At 44.5% G+C, this 16,389-nt stretch overlaps 1 protein-coding gene across 1 annotated transcript in view; it reads left to right on the top strand.

The window, feature by feature from the left end:
• The first annotated feature begins 1,097 nt into the window (after positions 1-1,097).
• The window catches only part of LOC135549863 (thrombospondin-3b-like), a 37,675-nt gene continuing 22,383 nt past the window's right edge, over positions 1,098-16,389 (top strand). The window contains 4 exon segments of the mRNA XM_064980219.1: positions 1,098-1,370; positions 4,733-4,939; positions 5,585-5,838; positions 10,506-10,608. Of these exon segments, the coding sequence (XP_064836291.1) occupies positions 1,286-1,370; positions 4,733-4,939; positions 5,585-5,838; positions 10,506-10,608 (649 nt within the window). The 5' untranslated portion in view covers positions 1,098-1,285.

Raw genomic sequence — 16,389 nt, 5'->3', positions numbered from 1 at the left:
TATGGACAACGAACACAATTGCATTTTCTCAATGGCAATTTGAATGCACAGAAATACGATGATGAGATCCTTTAGGACCATTTTTTTAAAGGTATCTGTGACCAACATATATCTGTATTCCCAGTCATGTGAAATCTATAGATTTAGGTCCTAGTGAATTCATTTGAATTGACTGATTTCCTCATATGAACTGTAACTGTAAAATCTTTGAAATTGTTGCATGTTGCGTTTTATATTTTTGTTAGGTATATATTGTCTCCACAAAGTATTTCTATCTGAATGTTATGTTACACCCTCCTAAACATGCCCTGGTTCTTACGCTGAGGTTGAACTGAAGCATATAAACAGGGAAATAGATACAGTACACTCAATAATATGCTGAAAAATGGCTCCAACTGACATTGTTTGTGTGTTCTATGAGCTACACTTCAGGCAACTACTACAAGGAGGGAGATATCATTCACCATATGTTTTGTCTCCACATTCATCATTTGACCTGTGTGTTGTCATTGTGTACATTGTAGGCCAAAACATTGCCAATGAGACACAACATATGGATGAAATCACACTAATTGTACTTTAGTTTAAACAGTCTCAGTAATCAATCTACAACCACATTATTTCAGAAAAGAAAACTATAACTTGAAGGCAAAAGCCCAGAGCCATGACATAATCTCATAATCTTTTTGAACCAAAAAACAAGTTTTCATAAATACATAAGATAATTCTCAAAGCTGGCAGGCCATTCCAAATGTTGTCAAGGGTAAAGTTTGGCAGTTTGGACCTGGTCTAGTAGGATTGTCAATTAGATCCTGTGGGATGCTTTTTTATAAAAAAATTGTGCTATTGTTAAATGAATATCCCGTATTTACCAGCTCTTAAGCAAATCGTATGTATGCACACAAATGAAACGGAATCATTGCACCATAATTAAACATTAATTGTGTGATTGCAATTCATGTACAGTAAGAAGTGATATTTGAGGCAATTGCCCTGTTCACTGTCTGTAGTAGCACGTAGACCAGCTCATGTTTCTCATTTGGGAGATGGGGAAAGTGTTCGGTGCAGCACACCCCAAGCTGCGCGGATCACGAGCGAGACCCGCTGACCTGCCTGGCTGTGCGAGCCTAAACTCCTTGACAACTCCACCCGCGCTGGTCAGCGTGCCGGTCGAGGAGTGTTCTTCACACACTCCCACTCACGTTTCGTTACTTCGGTGTAGTCACAGTTGAAAAGTTATACATTCGATTATTTAGGCAACGTTTATAAACCTTGTGCCTTGAGGATGGATATGGTGAGGTTTGTGCTAAATTTGCTACTTGCGAGCGCGGCGGTTCTCTTGGGCTTGACCAGGGCTTCAGAAATGCAAGGTAATGAAAACTATAACGCATGATTTGACAAAATAGTATTCTGATGTTAGTTTTAATTGTATTGTAAGTGAAGCCACTGCATCGTTCAGTGGATGTATGCCACAACCTATATGTAAAAAGTTTCATGATTATTATGGTAATTCCTATCAAATTCACTTTCGCGGTGTTGAAGCATTCTGATTAGGCTATGTTCAATTTAACCACTATAGACTCGAGTGTATTAAAAATAGACCAAATAGACATTTATGTGGTAAACGCGAAATGTGCGCTCTTGTGGAATGCTTGCCATCGCCCACGACCTCTTCAACATTTGAGGTCATGCAAATTGAAGGACTTTTTTGTTGTTGCGTGTTGTGCCAGAATCCCCCCCCCCTTCTAATTTCCTTAAATTTGTGGCTACGTATTACATCATCTCTATCATTTCATTGCAATGCCATCAGATTAATAAATTGCATATTAAGCATACATTTGCTTTATAAAGAGCTCCTAAACTTGAAACGGTAAACATCTCTAGCCTACTATTTTCCTTCTTAATTCTGCATACAATGGCTGCCGTCTCTATACAATAGAGATGACCAGATGTCCTGCTAAATGCAGTTTAAGATACCAATAAGATTCAACCAGTGAAACAATGAACACTCACTGATGGGTCCGCCTCCCACTAGAAGGTGTTTGCTGAACCGTATAGTGCAATGGGGCCAAGCAGATGATGGGCATCAATAGGTTTTCACAGGGACATGCCCACAACGATGGTGCAGCGGTCGAATGGCTGTCAGCTCAAGGTGTGCGCATGTCAACTATGACTTAGGGAGAGCGAGAAAGATATATTCTAATTACACCTGTCCATTACACTGATTACTAATGGTTACTGGCCCATACACCAGTCCAACAGAAGGATCACCTCACAAATTCTTAACCCCTAGGGTCATTGCTGCCCTGTCTTTTCATTCACTAGGGCTGCTTTAAGTGGGACTGAACATTCAGAATGGTGCAGATAGAAATGGTATAGACTGGACTCACTTGTCACCTATACAATTGGGAATCTGTTCTATACGGTGCATTTCTATCTGCAGTGGTCAGTGTTCTGGTCTACTGAACAAGCCCATCCCAAGTTTACAAGTGATTTAATAGTGTTCTGAAAGTTGGGGATAGAGGAAAGGAGAGGGTGTCCGGAAGGAGACCTTTCGGATTCGATCAAACAGTGGAGGCTGATATCTTTTTAAAGAACTTTGGTAAGGGAGATATCAAATGCAGAAAGCCTTGTTTTTGCAAGCCAGGACCGACTCACGGGACTTCCAATGATGTTGAGCTCTACCCCAATCAATTCTTGCAGCTTTGACTTTCAGCCATGTGTCAGAGTGAATATCTGAAGTGAGAGAGAATGGGAGAAGACTGAAGAGAGAATGAGTGTGAGATGATAAGGACTTGGAGGAAGATCATCAAAGAAAATAAAAAAGAGACCAAGTAGAACTAACCAACAAGCAATGCAGCAGTTGAGATGGGGAGGAGACCAAGGTAGAGAGTGAGAACAATTGATTGAAAGCAAAGGTGACCAACAAGAGGAGTTAGCATTGTGTGACAATGGAATAAGATGCCATGGAATGCCTGGGGTGCTGATGTGACCAACTGGGTTCAAACCAATGATTTATATATACACTATATGACTGACAGGGGGCGCTGTTTTCAAGCCTCCAACATGGCACTACACCACCACTGTAAAAAAAAAAACATTTTGGAAGCTATACAAATGCATTTATTCATGTCTACATTTATTTTTGCTAGATTTATTATATTACATACATCTTAATGCATACTTTTAAATGATATGTGAGCTAAACATAAAATAAATCCTTAAAGTACAATTTTTTGCTATTCATTATGTTACTGCCCCCACTACCACAAAACAATACTGAAATACATGTCATTTTGTTCTTGAAACATTTAAATGAAATACTGTAGAATTCCATTCATTCCTATCGAGGACTGCTTCTTCTGAGGGGTGCCAATATTGCCAACCGGTTGCTTCAAATCCTCTCATTGGCCAATACATAGCATCAGCAATCCTGGGTTTATATACATTATTGGTTTGAACCTGGGTCTCCTGCACACCACACTACTGTATTAACCCACTAAGCTAAAGCCTAACTGGTGATTTGGTAAACCATGAAGAGATGAGTACTGTAACTGCCTGACACATGAAGGTTTTAGCTGAGTTAGCTAATCTTCTGGCGTGCAAGAGAACTGGGTTTGAACGCAGTTGGTCACACTTTAGGTCCAGGTCTATATTCAACATAATTCAGACTGAACAAATCCTGGGCTTGTATTATAAGGGGGGAAGATATACAGAGACGGGCGTCTGCAAGGAGAGAATTGGTGGTTAGAGGCACCCCTGATGTCTTTGGCTTTAGTCAGATTGCTGAATGGACAGCCACTAGGGAGACACGAGAACGATTAGAGAGAGGCTGGTATGTCTAATCCGATACGTCTGTCATCTTTCTCTCTCACTCACAATCCTGGACAAGAGCTCAAGCAAAACGCTCATAGGATAAATGAACTCTTATCTAGGCCTTGAACATACTTGTTACAACAGTTGAGAATGTTACACGTGACATTTTTTTTGTCTGCGTTCTGTTGCTGCACACATTTGCAACTCATGATGGTTACAAGCATTTTAAGACTTTTCCTGTCATCTGCACCCCATGGTTTTCTCCCTACAGTATTTCCAACCTCTCAAAGGGTTTCCAATATCTTCATAGACAAATATAAGAAACCGTTTTCTTTAAGCGAAGGAGCATAATGTATATTGCAGCCCCACGCCAGTCGCCATTGCCAACCATGGCCAATAACTTACATTAATAACACCACCAAAATTCACCATAAATGGAGAGACGTCTCATAAAGAAAAGATTCCAGCAGCACCCAGTTTAATGACAGACAAATTCTGCCACCAACAGTGACAGCAAAGGCTGGTCTTTTCACTGACAGTGTTTATTTTGTGTCAGGGGCGACGGGACAGAAAGAAGACGAGGCGTTGGGTTTGTGTCTGGCTTATAAATTCTCAAAAACCCTCCAAAGTGGCAGTAAACGCAAAAAGGATGAATCCCCCATTTGTCTATTCATTCATATTTTTTCTTTCACTCTTACCCCATCCGATATCTCCTTTTTTGTGTCCTCTGTTTGGCCTCCTTTCTTTTGTGTATGCCTATTTTCTCCATATTGCAATATCCCTCTTTCTCTACCTTCTCCATCACTATCCATCCCTCCTCCTCTTCACACCCTACACACGTGCACACTTTAAGGAGGCATTTCCAAAGTATTCCAACTGGACCCATGTAATTCACCACCACCCCTCCATATTTCAGTGATTGACATGCTGGAGCTGCACGATGCCAGGCAGAGTGCGTCCGCGGTGGGGAAGATGTCGGGGGCTCTGGGCTTCGTGTCGGACCTTTACCTGGTGTCAACTCTTCGTCTGCCGCCCAAACTGGGAGGAGTGCTGTTGGGAGTCTACAACAAAGGCGACAACAGGAAGTACCTGGAGGTGGCCCTCATGGGCAAGGTCAACAAAGGTAGGGTGTACTGTCAGTAGAGGGGATAGGGAGGGAAGTGTGGTAGATAGATATTTTGGTGTAGCCTAAATTGATTCTCTTCATGGCCTATAACTAAGACACAATCATCCAATCCCAATAGTGGGATTCCCCAATCGACCCCCCCCCCCTTTCACTTGTGTTTATCTTTAGCAAAAAAACATTTTTAATTGTATTTGTATGAATTTTTATCAAACAGCCAATTCTGACTTTGCGGCTGTGGAATCTAGTGGAAAGTGTTTATCATACACAAGCTTGAAAATCACCCCACCAGTTTATGAACCGACTTCATCCAATCCTGATTCGTTCAAATAATCAACGTCTAAAACTCCAAACCAGGAACTACTAGATTATTGCCGTTTCATCTTTTCACGAGAATCTGTCCAAGAGAGATTGCGGGTTATGGACTGAATGTCCCCTTCCCTTCTGTAATTTGAAAGATGCTAACACCTATGAAATTGTGATTTGTCCAAATAACCAGTGATGAAAAATCCAAACACAGGAACTACTGCTGCTCGTTATCCAACGTATCCTATTTCTTCCCAGCAGATTCTATGGTACCAGTTATGTTTACGTGGATCTGTCTACAAGAGATTACCTAATCTTAGAATCCTCTCTGTTTCTCAGTTCTGGTGCGCTACGTACGCGAGGATGGTAAACTCCACACAGTGAACCTCCAGAACCCCGGCCTCTCCGATGGACGCACCCAATCACTCATCCTCCGTGTGGGTGGGCTCCAACGAAACCACCTCCACATGGAACTCTATGTCAACTGCCGATTGGCTGACTCAGCACAGGTCCTGCCATCCATGGTCCAGCTCCCAGCCGAGGCAGAGTCTGTGGAGATACGCAACGGGCAGAAGGCCTATGCCAGGCTACAGGTGATGAAACACAACTTTAATAAGTTCCGAACAGACCTAGACTGAAGTTAAAGGTAGACTTAGCAATAAGATATCATCATACACAGTGGGGAATCCTGCTTACAGAAATCAACAACAACATTTAAATCTGCACTATGGCTTGCACAATTGACTCTCCCCAATGTGGGCACATGGAAGAGCTAATAGTTTTTGTATAGCAGAAGGTGGCAGGGCAGCAAAATGATGATGTCATATTGCTTAGTCTACCTCTATTTATTCAGAGCACATTTTAGAGCATGCTCTCAGACTCAAAGTCTCTAATAATACTTCCTAACTCAACCATTTGTACTACACTACTTGTATGTAGTTGGCAGGAGTCTGGCAGATTAGCTTTTATAAGACCAAAGCAATTAAGCCATACAGTACATGAAACATAAAGCCAGCCTGACCACAATGAATTCCTCATTTTAATAGCGTTGCTCATTTATGGTTGATTTACATGCCTAATCTTCTGTCCACAACTGCCATCGATGCCATTTAAGCAAATTACCTAGATTTTGCATGGCTAATAAGATGTCGTAGATATTAGTTATGAAGTAAAATGTTATTTTATTAGTCACATGTGACCAAAACAACAGGTACAGTGAAAACTTACAGTGAAATTCTTACTTACGCGCCCCTAACCAACAATGCAGTTTAAAAAATATATGGATAAGAATAAGAGATAAAAGTAACAAGTAATTAAAGAGCAACAGTAAAATAACAATAGCGAGATTATTTACAGGGGAGTTACCGATACAGAGTCAATGTGCGAGGGCACAGGTTAGTTGATGTAGTATGTACATGTAGTTAGGCACTCCGGTACTGCTTGCCGTGCGGTAGCAGAGAGAACAGTCTATGACTAGGGTGGCTGGAGTCTTTGAAATTTTTTTAGGGCCATCTTCTGACACCGCCTGGTATAGAGGTCCTGGATGGCAGGAAGCTTGACCACAGTGATGTACTGGGCCGTTCGCACTACCCTCTGAAGTGCCTTGCGGTCGGAGCCCGAGCAGTTGCCATACCAGGCAGTGATGCAACCAGTCAGGATGTTCTCGATGGTGCAGCTGTAGAACCTTTTGAGGATCTGAGGACCCGTGCCAAATATTTTCAGTCTCCTGAGGGGGAATAGGTTTTGTGCCCTTTCACTACTGTCTTGGTGTGCTTGGACCATGTTAGTTTGTTGGCGATGTGGACACCAATGAACTTGAAGCTCTCAACCTGCTCCACTGCAGCCCCGTCGATGAGAATGGGGGCGTGCTCGGTCCTCCTTTTCCTGTAGACCACAATCATCTTGTTTGTCTTGATCACGTTGACATTTACATTACATTTAAGTCATTTAGCAGACGCTCTTATCCAGAGCGACTTACAAATTGGTGAATTCACCTTCTGACATCCAGTGGAACAGCCACTTTACAATAGTGCATCTAAATCATTTAAGGGGGGGTGAGAAGGATTACTTATCCTATCCTAGGTATTCCTTGAAGAGGTGGGGTTTCAGGTGTCTCCGGAAGGTGGTAATTGACTCCGCTGTCCTGGCGTCGTGAGGGAGTTTGTTCCACCATTGGGGGCCAGAGCAGCGAACAGTTTTGACTGGGCTGAGCGGGAACTGTACTTCCTCAGTGGTAGGGAGGCGAGCAGGCCAGAGGTGGATGAACGCAGTGCCCTTGTTTGGGTGTAGGGCCTGATCAGAGCCTGGAGGTACTGCGGTGCCGTTCCCCTCACAGCTCCATAGGCAAGCACCATGGTCTTGTAGCGGATGCGAGCTTCAACTGGAAGCCAGTGGAGAGAGCGGAGGAGCGGGGTGACGTGAGAGAACTTGGGAAGGTTGAACACCAGACGGGCTGCGGCGTTCTGGATGAGTTGTAGGGGTTTAATGGCACAGGCAGGGAGCCCAGCCAACAGCGAGTTGCAGTAATCCAGACGGGAGATGACAAGTGCCTGGATTAGGACCTGCGCCGCTTCCTGTGTGAGGCAGGGTCGTACTCTGCGGATGTTGTAGAGCATGAACCTACAGGAACGGGCCACCGCCATGATGTTGGTTGAGAACGACAGGGTGTTGTCCAGGATCACGCCAAGGTTCTTAGCGCTCTGGGAGGAGGACACAATGGAGTTGTCAACCGTGATGGCGAGATCATGGAACGGGCAGTCCTTCCCCGGGAGGAAGAGCAGCTCCGTCTTGCCGAGGTTCAGCTTGAGGTGGTGATCCGTCATCCACACTGATATGTCTGCCAGACATGCAGAGATGCGATTCGCCACCTGGTCATCAGAAGGGGGAAAGGAGAAGATTAATTGTGTGTCGTCTGCATAGCAATGATAGGAGAGACCATGTGAGGTTATGACAGAGCCAAGTGACTTGGTGTATAGCGAGAATAGGAGAGGGCCTAGAACAGAGCCCTGGGGGACACCAGTGGTGAGAGCGCGTGGCGAGGAGACAGATTCTCGCCACGCCACCTGGTAGGAGCGACCTGTCAGGTAGGACGCAATCCAAGCGTGGGCCGCGCCGGAGATGCCCAACTCGGAGAGGGTGGAGAGGAGGATCTGATGGTTCACAGTATCGAAGGCAGCCGATAGGTCTAGAAGGATGAGAGCAGAGGAGAGAGAGTTAGCTTTAGCAGTGCGGAGCGCCTCCGTGATACAGAGAAGAGCAGTCTCAGTTGAATGACTAGTCTTGAAACCTGACTGATTTGGATCAAGAAGGTCATTCTGAGAGAGATAGCGGGAGAGCTGGCCAAGGACGGCACGTTCAAGAGTTTTGGAGAGAAAAGAAAGAAGGGATACTGGTCTGTAGTTGTTGACATCGGAGGGATCGAGTGTAGGTTTTTTCAGAAGGGGTGCAACTCTCGCTCTCTTGAAGACGGAAGGGACGTAGCCAGCGGTCAGGGATGAGTTGATGAGCGAGGTGAGGTAAGGAAGAAGGTCTCCGGAAATGGTCTGGAGAAGAGAGGAGGGGATAGGGTCAAGCGGGCAGGTTGTTGGGGGGCGGCCGTCACAAGAAGCGAGATTTCATCTGGAGAGAGAGGGGAGAAAGAGGTCAGAGCACAGGGTAGGGCAGTGTGAGCAGAACCAGCGGTGTCGTTTGACTTAGCAAACGAGGATCGGATGTCGTCGACCTTCTTTTCAAAATGGTTGACGAAGTCATCTGCAGAGAGGGAGGAGGGGGGGAGGGGGAGGAGGATTCAGGAGGGAGGAGAAGGTGGCAAAGAGCTTCCTAGGGTTAGAGGCAGATGCTTGGAATTTAGAGTGGTAGAAAGTGGCTTTAGTAGCAGAGACAGAGGAGGAAAATGTAGAGAGGAGGGAGTGAAAGGATGCCAGGTCCGCAGGGAGGCGAGTTTTCCTCCATTTCCGCTCGGCTGCCCGGAGCTCTGTTCTGTGAGCTCGCAATGAGTCGTCGAGCCACGGAGCGGGAGGGGAGGACCGAGCTGGCCTGGAGGATAGGGGACATAGAGAGTCAAAGGATGCAGAAAGGGAAGAGAGGAGGGTTGAGGAGGCAGAATCAGGAGATAGGTTGGAGAAGGTATGAGCAGAGGGAAGAGATGATAGGATGGAAGAGGAGAGAGTAGCGGGGGAGAGAGAGCGAAGGTTGGGACGGCGCGATACCATCCGAGTAGGGGCAGTGTGGGAAGTGTTGGATGAGAGCGAGAGGGAAAAGGATACAAGGTAGTGGTCGGAGACTTGGAGGGGAGTTGCAATGAGGTTAGTGGAAGAACAGCATCTAGTAAAGATGAGGTCGAGCGTATTGCCTGCCTTGTGAGTAGGGGGGGAAGGTGAGAGGGTGAGGTCAAAAGAGGAGAGGAGTGGAAAGAAGGAGGCAGGGGTTGTTGAGAGGGGTTGTTGTCCTGGTACCACATGCCAGGTCTCTGACCTCCTCCCTATAGGCTGTCTCGTCATTGTCCGTGATCAGGCCTACCACTGTTGTGTCATCGGCAAATTGGATAATGGTGTTGGAGTCGTGCCTGGCCGTGCAGTCATGAGTGAACAGAGAGTACAGGAGGGGACTGAGCACGCACCCCTGTGGGGCCCCCATGTTGAAGATCAACGTGGCGGATGTCTTGTTACCTACACTTACCACCTGGGGGCGGCCTGTCAGGAAGTCCAGGATCCAGTTGCAGAGGGAGGTGTTTAGTCCTAGGGTCCTTAGCTTATTGATGAGCTTTGAGGGCACTATAGTGTTGAACGCTGAGCAGTAATCAATGAATAGCATTTTCACATAGGTGTTCCTTTTGTCCAGTTGAGAAAGAGCAGTGTAGAGTGCAATAGTGATTGCATAATCTGTGGATCCGTTGGGGCGTTATGCAAATTGGAGTGGGTATAGGGTTTCTGGGATGATGGTGTTGTAGTGAGCCATGACCAGCCTTTCAAAGCACTTCATGGCTACAGACGTGAGTGCTACGGGTCGGTAGTCATTTAGGCAGGTTACCTTAGTGTTCTTGGACACAGGGACTATGGTGGTCTGCTTAAAGCATGTTGGTATTACAGACTCAGACAAGGAGAGGTTGAAAATGTCAGCGAAGATACTTGCCAGTTGGTCAGTGCATGCTCGTAGTACCCATCCTGGTAATCCGTCTGGCCCTGCATGATTTTCCACCCCTTTGTGTGTGTGAGAGAGTTAATTAATTTAACTGTACTGTGCTTGTGTGTGCGTGTTTCAGGGCTCAGTGGACTCTTTGAAACTGGCTTTGGGTGGCTCCATAGCCAAAGCAGGAATCCTTACCGACTGTCCGTTTCAGGGAGATACACATTTTCAGAATTCAGGTAAAATCTTTGTATGCAACCATAAACACATGCAAACGATCCTCATACTAATGTATTACACTGAGTATACAAAACATTAAGAAAAGCTGCTCTTTCTATGACATAGACTGACCAGGTGAATCCAGGTGAATATTATGATCCCTTATTGATGTCACCTGTTTAAATCTACTTTAATCAGTGTAGATGAAGGGAACGAGACAACTAGGGCTGTTATGGGGACCGTATGACCGCCACAATGGCAGTCACGAGTCATGAAGGCAGTCACATTCCACTTGTAATTAGGCTTCTCCAAGCTCTGATGCTGCTGATGGTCATTAGTAGCCTACCACACTTGCTAACTGCCTGGTACTCAGCACTCAATTGTCCCTCTAATCACTCTGACATAATTGCAAATATACAGTACCAGTCAAAAGTTTGGACACACCTACTCAATCAAGGGTTTTCTTTATTTGACTATTTTTTACATTGTAGAATAATAGTGAAGACATCGAAACTATGAAAGAACACATATGGAATCATGTAGTAACCAAAAAAGTGTTAAACAAATCACGGACGTGAAAATACCGCCCCTAGCCTTAATGGACATTAGACCAGTGGAAATCTGTCCTTTGGTGTGATGAGTCCAATTCTGAGACTTTTGGTTTAAACCGCTGTGTCTTTGTGAGACGCCGAGTAGGTGAACGCATGTGTATTTCCCACCGTGAAGCTTGGAGGAGGAGGTGTGATGGAGTGGTGGTGCTTTGCTGGTGACACTGTCAGTGATTTATTTAGAATTCAAGGCACACTTAACCAGCATGGCTACCACAGCATTCTGCAGCTTTACACTATACCATCTGGTTTGCGCTTAGTGGGACTATCGTTTATTTTCAACAGACAATGACGCAACACACCGCCAGGTTGTGTAAGGGCTATTTGACCAAGAAGGAGAGTGATGGAGTGCTGCATCAGATGACCTGGCATCCACAATCACCTGGCCTCAACCCAATTTAGATGGTTTGGGATGAGTTGGACCGCAGAGTGAAGGAAAAGCAGCCAACAAGTGCTCAGCATATGTGGAAAGTCCAGGTGAAGCTGTTTGAGAGAATGCCAAGAGTGTGCAAAGCTGTCATCAAGGCAAAGGGTGGCTACTTTGAAGAATCGAAAATAAAAAGTATATTTTGATTTGTTTAACCCTTTTTTCGTTACTACATGATTCCATATGTGTTATTTCATCGTTTCAATGTTTACTAATATTTACTAATATTGTACAATGTATAAAATAGTAAAAATAAAGAAAAACCATTGAATGAGTAGAGGTGTCCAAACTTTTTCTATAGGCTACCACATTTCCATAGACTCTGCAATTGCGTGAGAAAACAGAGTGATGGCCTCTATTAAAATGAGGATGATCCCATCAGCGTTCTATAGATTAGGTATACTATATTTACAACTTTTCTAATATTAAGAAAATTGATTCTCTTTGCAACAGGAGTATAGCCTACCTAGCTGGCATGAAAATAAACTATAATAATAATATAATATATCCCATTTAGCAGACGCTTTTGTCCAAAGCGACTTACAAGTCGGCTGGGGCCACTACTTTTACATATGGGTGGTCCTAGCGGGAAACGAACCCACGACGCATGGCGTTGCAAGCGCCATGCTCTACCGACTGAGCCACACAGGACCTAAACTACAGGAAAAGCATCCTCCATTCGCTATTTAAGTGCATAGATGACATGTATTTTTTTTGCCTTGCCCCTGTTTCGAGACAGGTGCATGATAATGGTCCATTCTAAATCAAAACAAATTATACACATATTATTTAGTATATGTAAAGACAAGACTAAATCAAGAATAGTCTGATGGGTGACAATATTAGCCTATCACTTGTGAATTATATACTCAGCAAAAAAGAGACGTCACATTTTCAGGACCCTCTTTCAAAGGTAATTTGTAAAAATCCAAATAACTTCACAGATCTTCATTGTAAAGTGTTTAAACACTGTTTCCCATGCTTGTTCAATGATCCATAAACAATTAATGAACATGCACCTGTGGAACGGTCGTTAAGACACTAACAGCTTACAGACGGTAAGCAAATAAGATAACAGTTATGAAAACGTAGGACACTAAAGAGGCCTTTCTACTGACTCTGAAAAACACCAAAAGAAAGATGCCCAGGGTCCCTGCTCATCTCCGTGAACATGTCTTAGGCATGCTGCAAGGAGACATGAGGACTGCAGATGTGACCAGGGCAATAAATTCCAATGTCAGTACTGTGAGACACCTAAGACAGCGCTACAGGGAGACAGGACAGACAGCTGATTGTCCTCGCAGAGGCAGACCATGTGTAACAACATCTGCACAGGATCGGAACATCTGAGCATCACACCTGCGGGACAGGTACAGGATGGCAACAACAACTGCCCGAGTTACACCAGGAATGCACAATCCCTCCATCAGTGCTCAGACTGTCTGCAATAGGCTGAGAGAGACTGGACTGAGGGCTTGTAGGCCTGTTGTAAGGCAGGTCCTCACCAGACATCACCGGCAACAACGTTGCCTATGGGCACAAACCCACCGTTGCTGGACCGGACCGGACAGGCAAAAAGTGTTCTTCACAGTTTTGTCTCACCTGGGGTGATGGTCGGATTCGCGTTTATCATCGAAGGAATGAGCGGTACACCGAGGCCTGTACTCTGGAGCGGGATCGATTTGGAGGTGGAGGGTCCGTCATGGTCTGGGGCGGTGTGTCACAGCATCATCGGACTGAGCTTGTTGTCATTGTAGGCAATCTGAACGCTGTGATTTACAGGGAAGACATCCTCCTCCCCTTCCTCCCCCATGTCATCCTGACATGACCCTCCAGCATGACAATGCCACAAACCATGCTGCTCGTTCTGTGTCTGACTTTCAGCAAGACAATAATGTCAGTGTTCTGCCATGGCCAGCGAAGAGCCCGGATCTCAATCCCATTGAGCACGTCTGAGACCTGTTAGATCGGCGGGTGATGGGCTAGGGCCATTCCCCCAGAAATGTCCGGGAACTTGCAGGTGCCTTGGTGGAAGAGTGGGGTAACATCTCACAGCAAGAACTGGCAAATCTGGTGCAGTCCATGAGGAGGAGATGCACTGCAGTACTTAATGCAGCTGGTGGCCCCACCAGATATTGACTGTTACTTTTGATTTTGAACCCCCCCCCCCTTTTTTCAGGGACACATTATTCCATTTCTGTTAGTCACATGTCTGTGGAACTTGTTCAGTTTGTCTCAGTTGTTGAATCTTGTTATGTTCATACAAATATTTACACACTTTAAGTTTGCTGAAAATAAATGCAGTTGACAGTGAGAGATGTTTCTTTTTTTTGCTGAGGTTATTATCTCTTGTGAATGATGACCATCATAAGGCAAGAAAGAAGACATACCTTTTTTGGTGACTTTTTAGTCGCACAACTCATGTAGCCTAGCCCATAGGCCTATATGTTTTGGTAAGGTTTGTATCACAACTAAAGTGGCCAAATAACTTCTTAAAATTAAGCACATTAATCCACTTTGCAACAGGTGTAGAGCCTAACTGGCATACATACGCAGTGCGTGAGTTTGAAGTTTTGGTAAGATAATTATCACCATAAAAATGCACCTCTATAATAAAAGTATTACATGCATAATCCTTTGTGCGGTCACTTTTGATAATGGTGTTTTCCCGTTAATGGAACATTTGTGCTTATCGCCTACTCCCGTGTGCGCATGGCTGCACTTATAATGTGAAGAAATAGCCGAATAGTTTATCAACATTTTAAGCTAAACATTCTTATCTGTTGCGTAAACCTCATTGCTTAAATAAGGGTTTTGGATGCTAGTGGTTGTATTAATGTGTGATCTATCGCATCCCACAACTGTCCCAGACTATGTTTGTAACATTTATTTCTCGCACAGAATAGGTCAACATTTGTACCATGGGGGATAGTAGACTGACATAGGCTGTTTGTTAGGCCTACTCACCTAGTTGGCTGACAAATGAAATGTGGACCGTTCAATATCTTCAGTATGCGCCTCAGAATTGGATAAAGACACAAGCAGTTGCATCCCTGATGTATCGGTCTTCACTTGCAGCCTGTGAGAAAGACCTGATCACGTGATAGAGAGCCTGTCACGTTGGTAACAATGATTCGGGAGACAGGCGCAGGAATGCGTAATAGTTTTTTTTATTATGCCCCCAAGTTATGGCGTGCCGTGTGAGGGCACGGGGACGAAGACCAAACAAACACATATACAACACACAGGGTTGAAACCCAAACAAAAGAGCGAGGAATACCTCGAAAATATACACACACGCACCCACGGGACGAGACCCGTAATCATCTGCGCAATCCACAAGGGCACGAAAGCCCAAAACACACAGCACAGGTACTCACACGCACCAACGAACATAATAATAATCGACAGCCCAATGGAAACCAAAGGGCACAGTTATACAGTTGAAATCAGAACTTTACATACACCTTAGCCAAATACATTTAAACACAGTTTTTCACAATTCCTGACATTTAATCCTAGTAAAAATTCCCTGTCTTAGGTAAGTTAGGATCACCACTTTACTTTAAGAATGTGAAATGTCAGAATAATAGTAGAGAGAATGATTTATTTCAGCTTTTATTTCTTTCATCACATTCCCAGTGGGTCAGAAGTTTACATACACTCAATTAGTATTTGGTAGCGTTGCTTTTAAATTGTTTAACTTGGGTCAAACGTTTCAGGTAGACTTCCACCACCTTCCCACAATAGAGCTGGTGTAACTGAGTCAGGTTTGTAGGTCTCCTTGCTCGCACATGCTTTTTCAGTTCTGCCCACACATTTTCGATGGGATTGAGGTCAGGGCTTTGTGATGGCCACTCCAATACCTTGACTTTGTTGTCCTTAAGCCATTTTGCCAAAACTTTGGAAGTATGCTTGGGGTCATTGTCCATTTGGAAGACCCATTTGCGACCAAGCTTTAACTTCCTGACATCATCTTGAGATGTTGCTTCAATATATCTACATAATTTTCTTTCCTCATGATGCCATCTATTTTGTGAAGTGCACCAGTCTCCTGCATCAAAGCACCCCCACAACATGATACTGCCACCCCCGTGCTTCACGGTTGGGATGGTGTTCTTCGGCTTGCAAGCCTCCCCCTTTTTCCTCCAAACATAACGATGGTCATTATGGCCACACCGTTCTATTTTTGTTTCATCAGACCAGAGGACATTTTTCCAAAATGTGCGGTTGCAAACCGTAGTCTGGCTTTTTTATGGCGGTTTTGGAGCAGTTGCTTCTTCCTTGCTGAGCGGCCTTTCAGGTTATGTCGATATAGGACTAGTTTTACTGTGGATATAGATACTTTTGTACGTGTTTTCTCCAGCATCTTCACAAGGTCCTTTCTGGGATTGATTTGCACTTTTCACACCAAAGTACGTTCATTTCTAGGAGATAGAACGCGTCTCCTTCCTGAGCGATATGATGGCTGCGTGGTCCCATGGTGTTTATACTTGCGTACTATTGTTTGTACAGATGAACGTGGTACCTTCAGGGGTTTGGAAATTGCTCCCAGGGATGAACCAGACTTGTGGAGACTACAATTGTTTTTCTGAGGTCTTGGCTGATTTCTTTAGATTTTTCCATGATGAAAAGCAAAGAGGCAGTTTGAAGGTAGGCCTTGAAATACATCCACAGGTACACCTCCAATTGACTTAAATTATGTCAATTAGCCAATCATAAAGCCATGACATTATTTTCTGGAATTTTCCAAGCTGTTTGAAGGC

This window comes from Oncorhynchus masou, chromosome 12 (genome assembly GCF_036934945.1).
Source record: "Oncorhynchus masou masou isolate Uvic2021 chromosome 12, UVic_Omas_1.1, whole genome shotgun sequence".
NCBI classification, from domain to species: Eukaryota; Metazoa; Chordata; class Actinopteri; order Salmoniformes; family Salmonidae; genus Oncorhynchus; species Oncorhynchus masou.
Note: the sequence above shows the minus strand (reverse complement) of the source record. Positions and strands in the feature narration are given on the sequence as shown.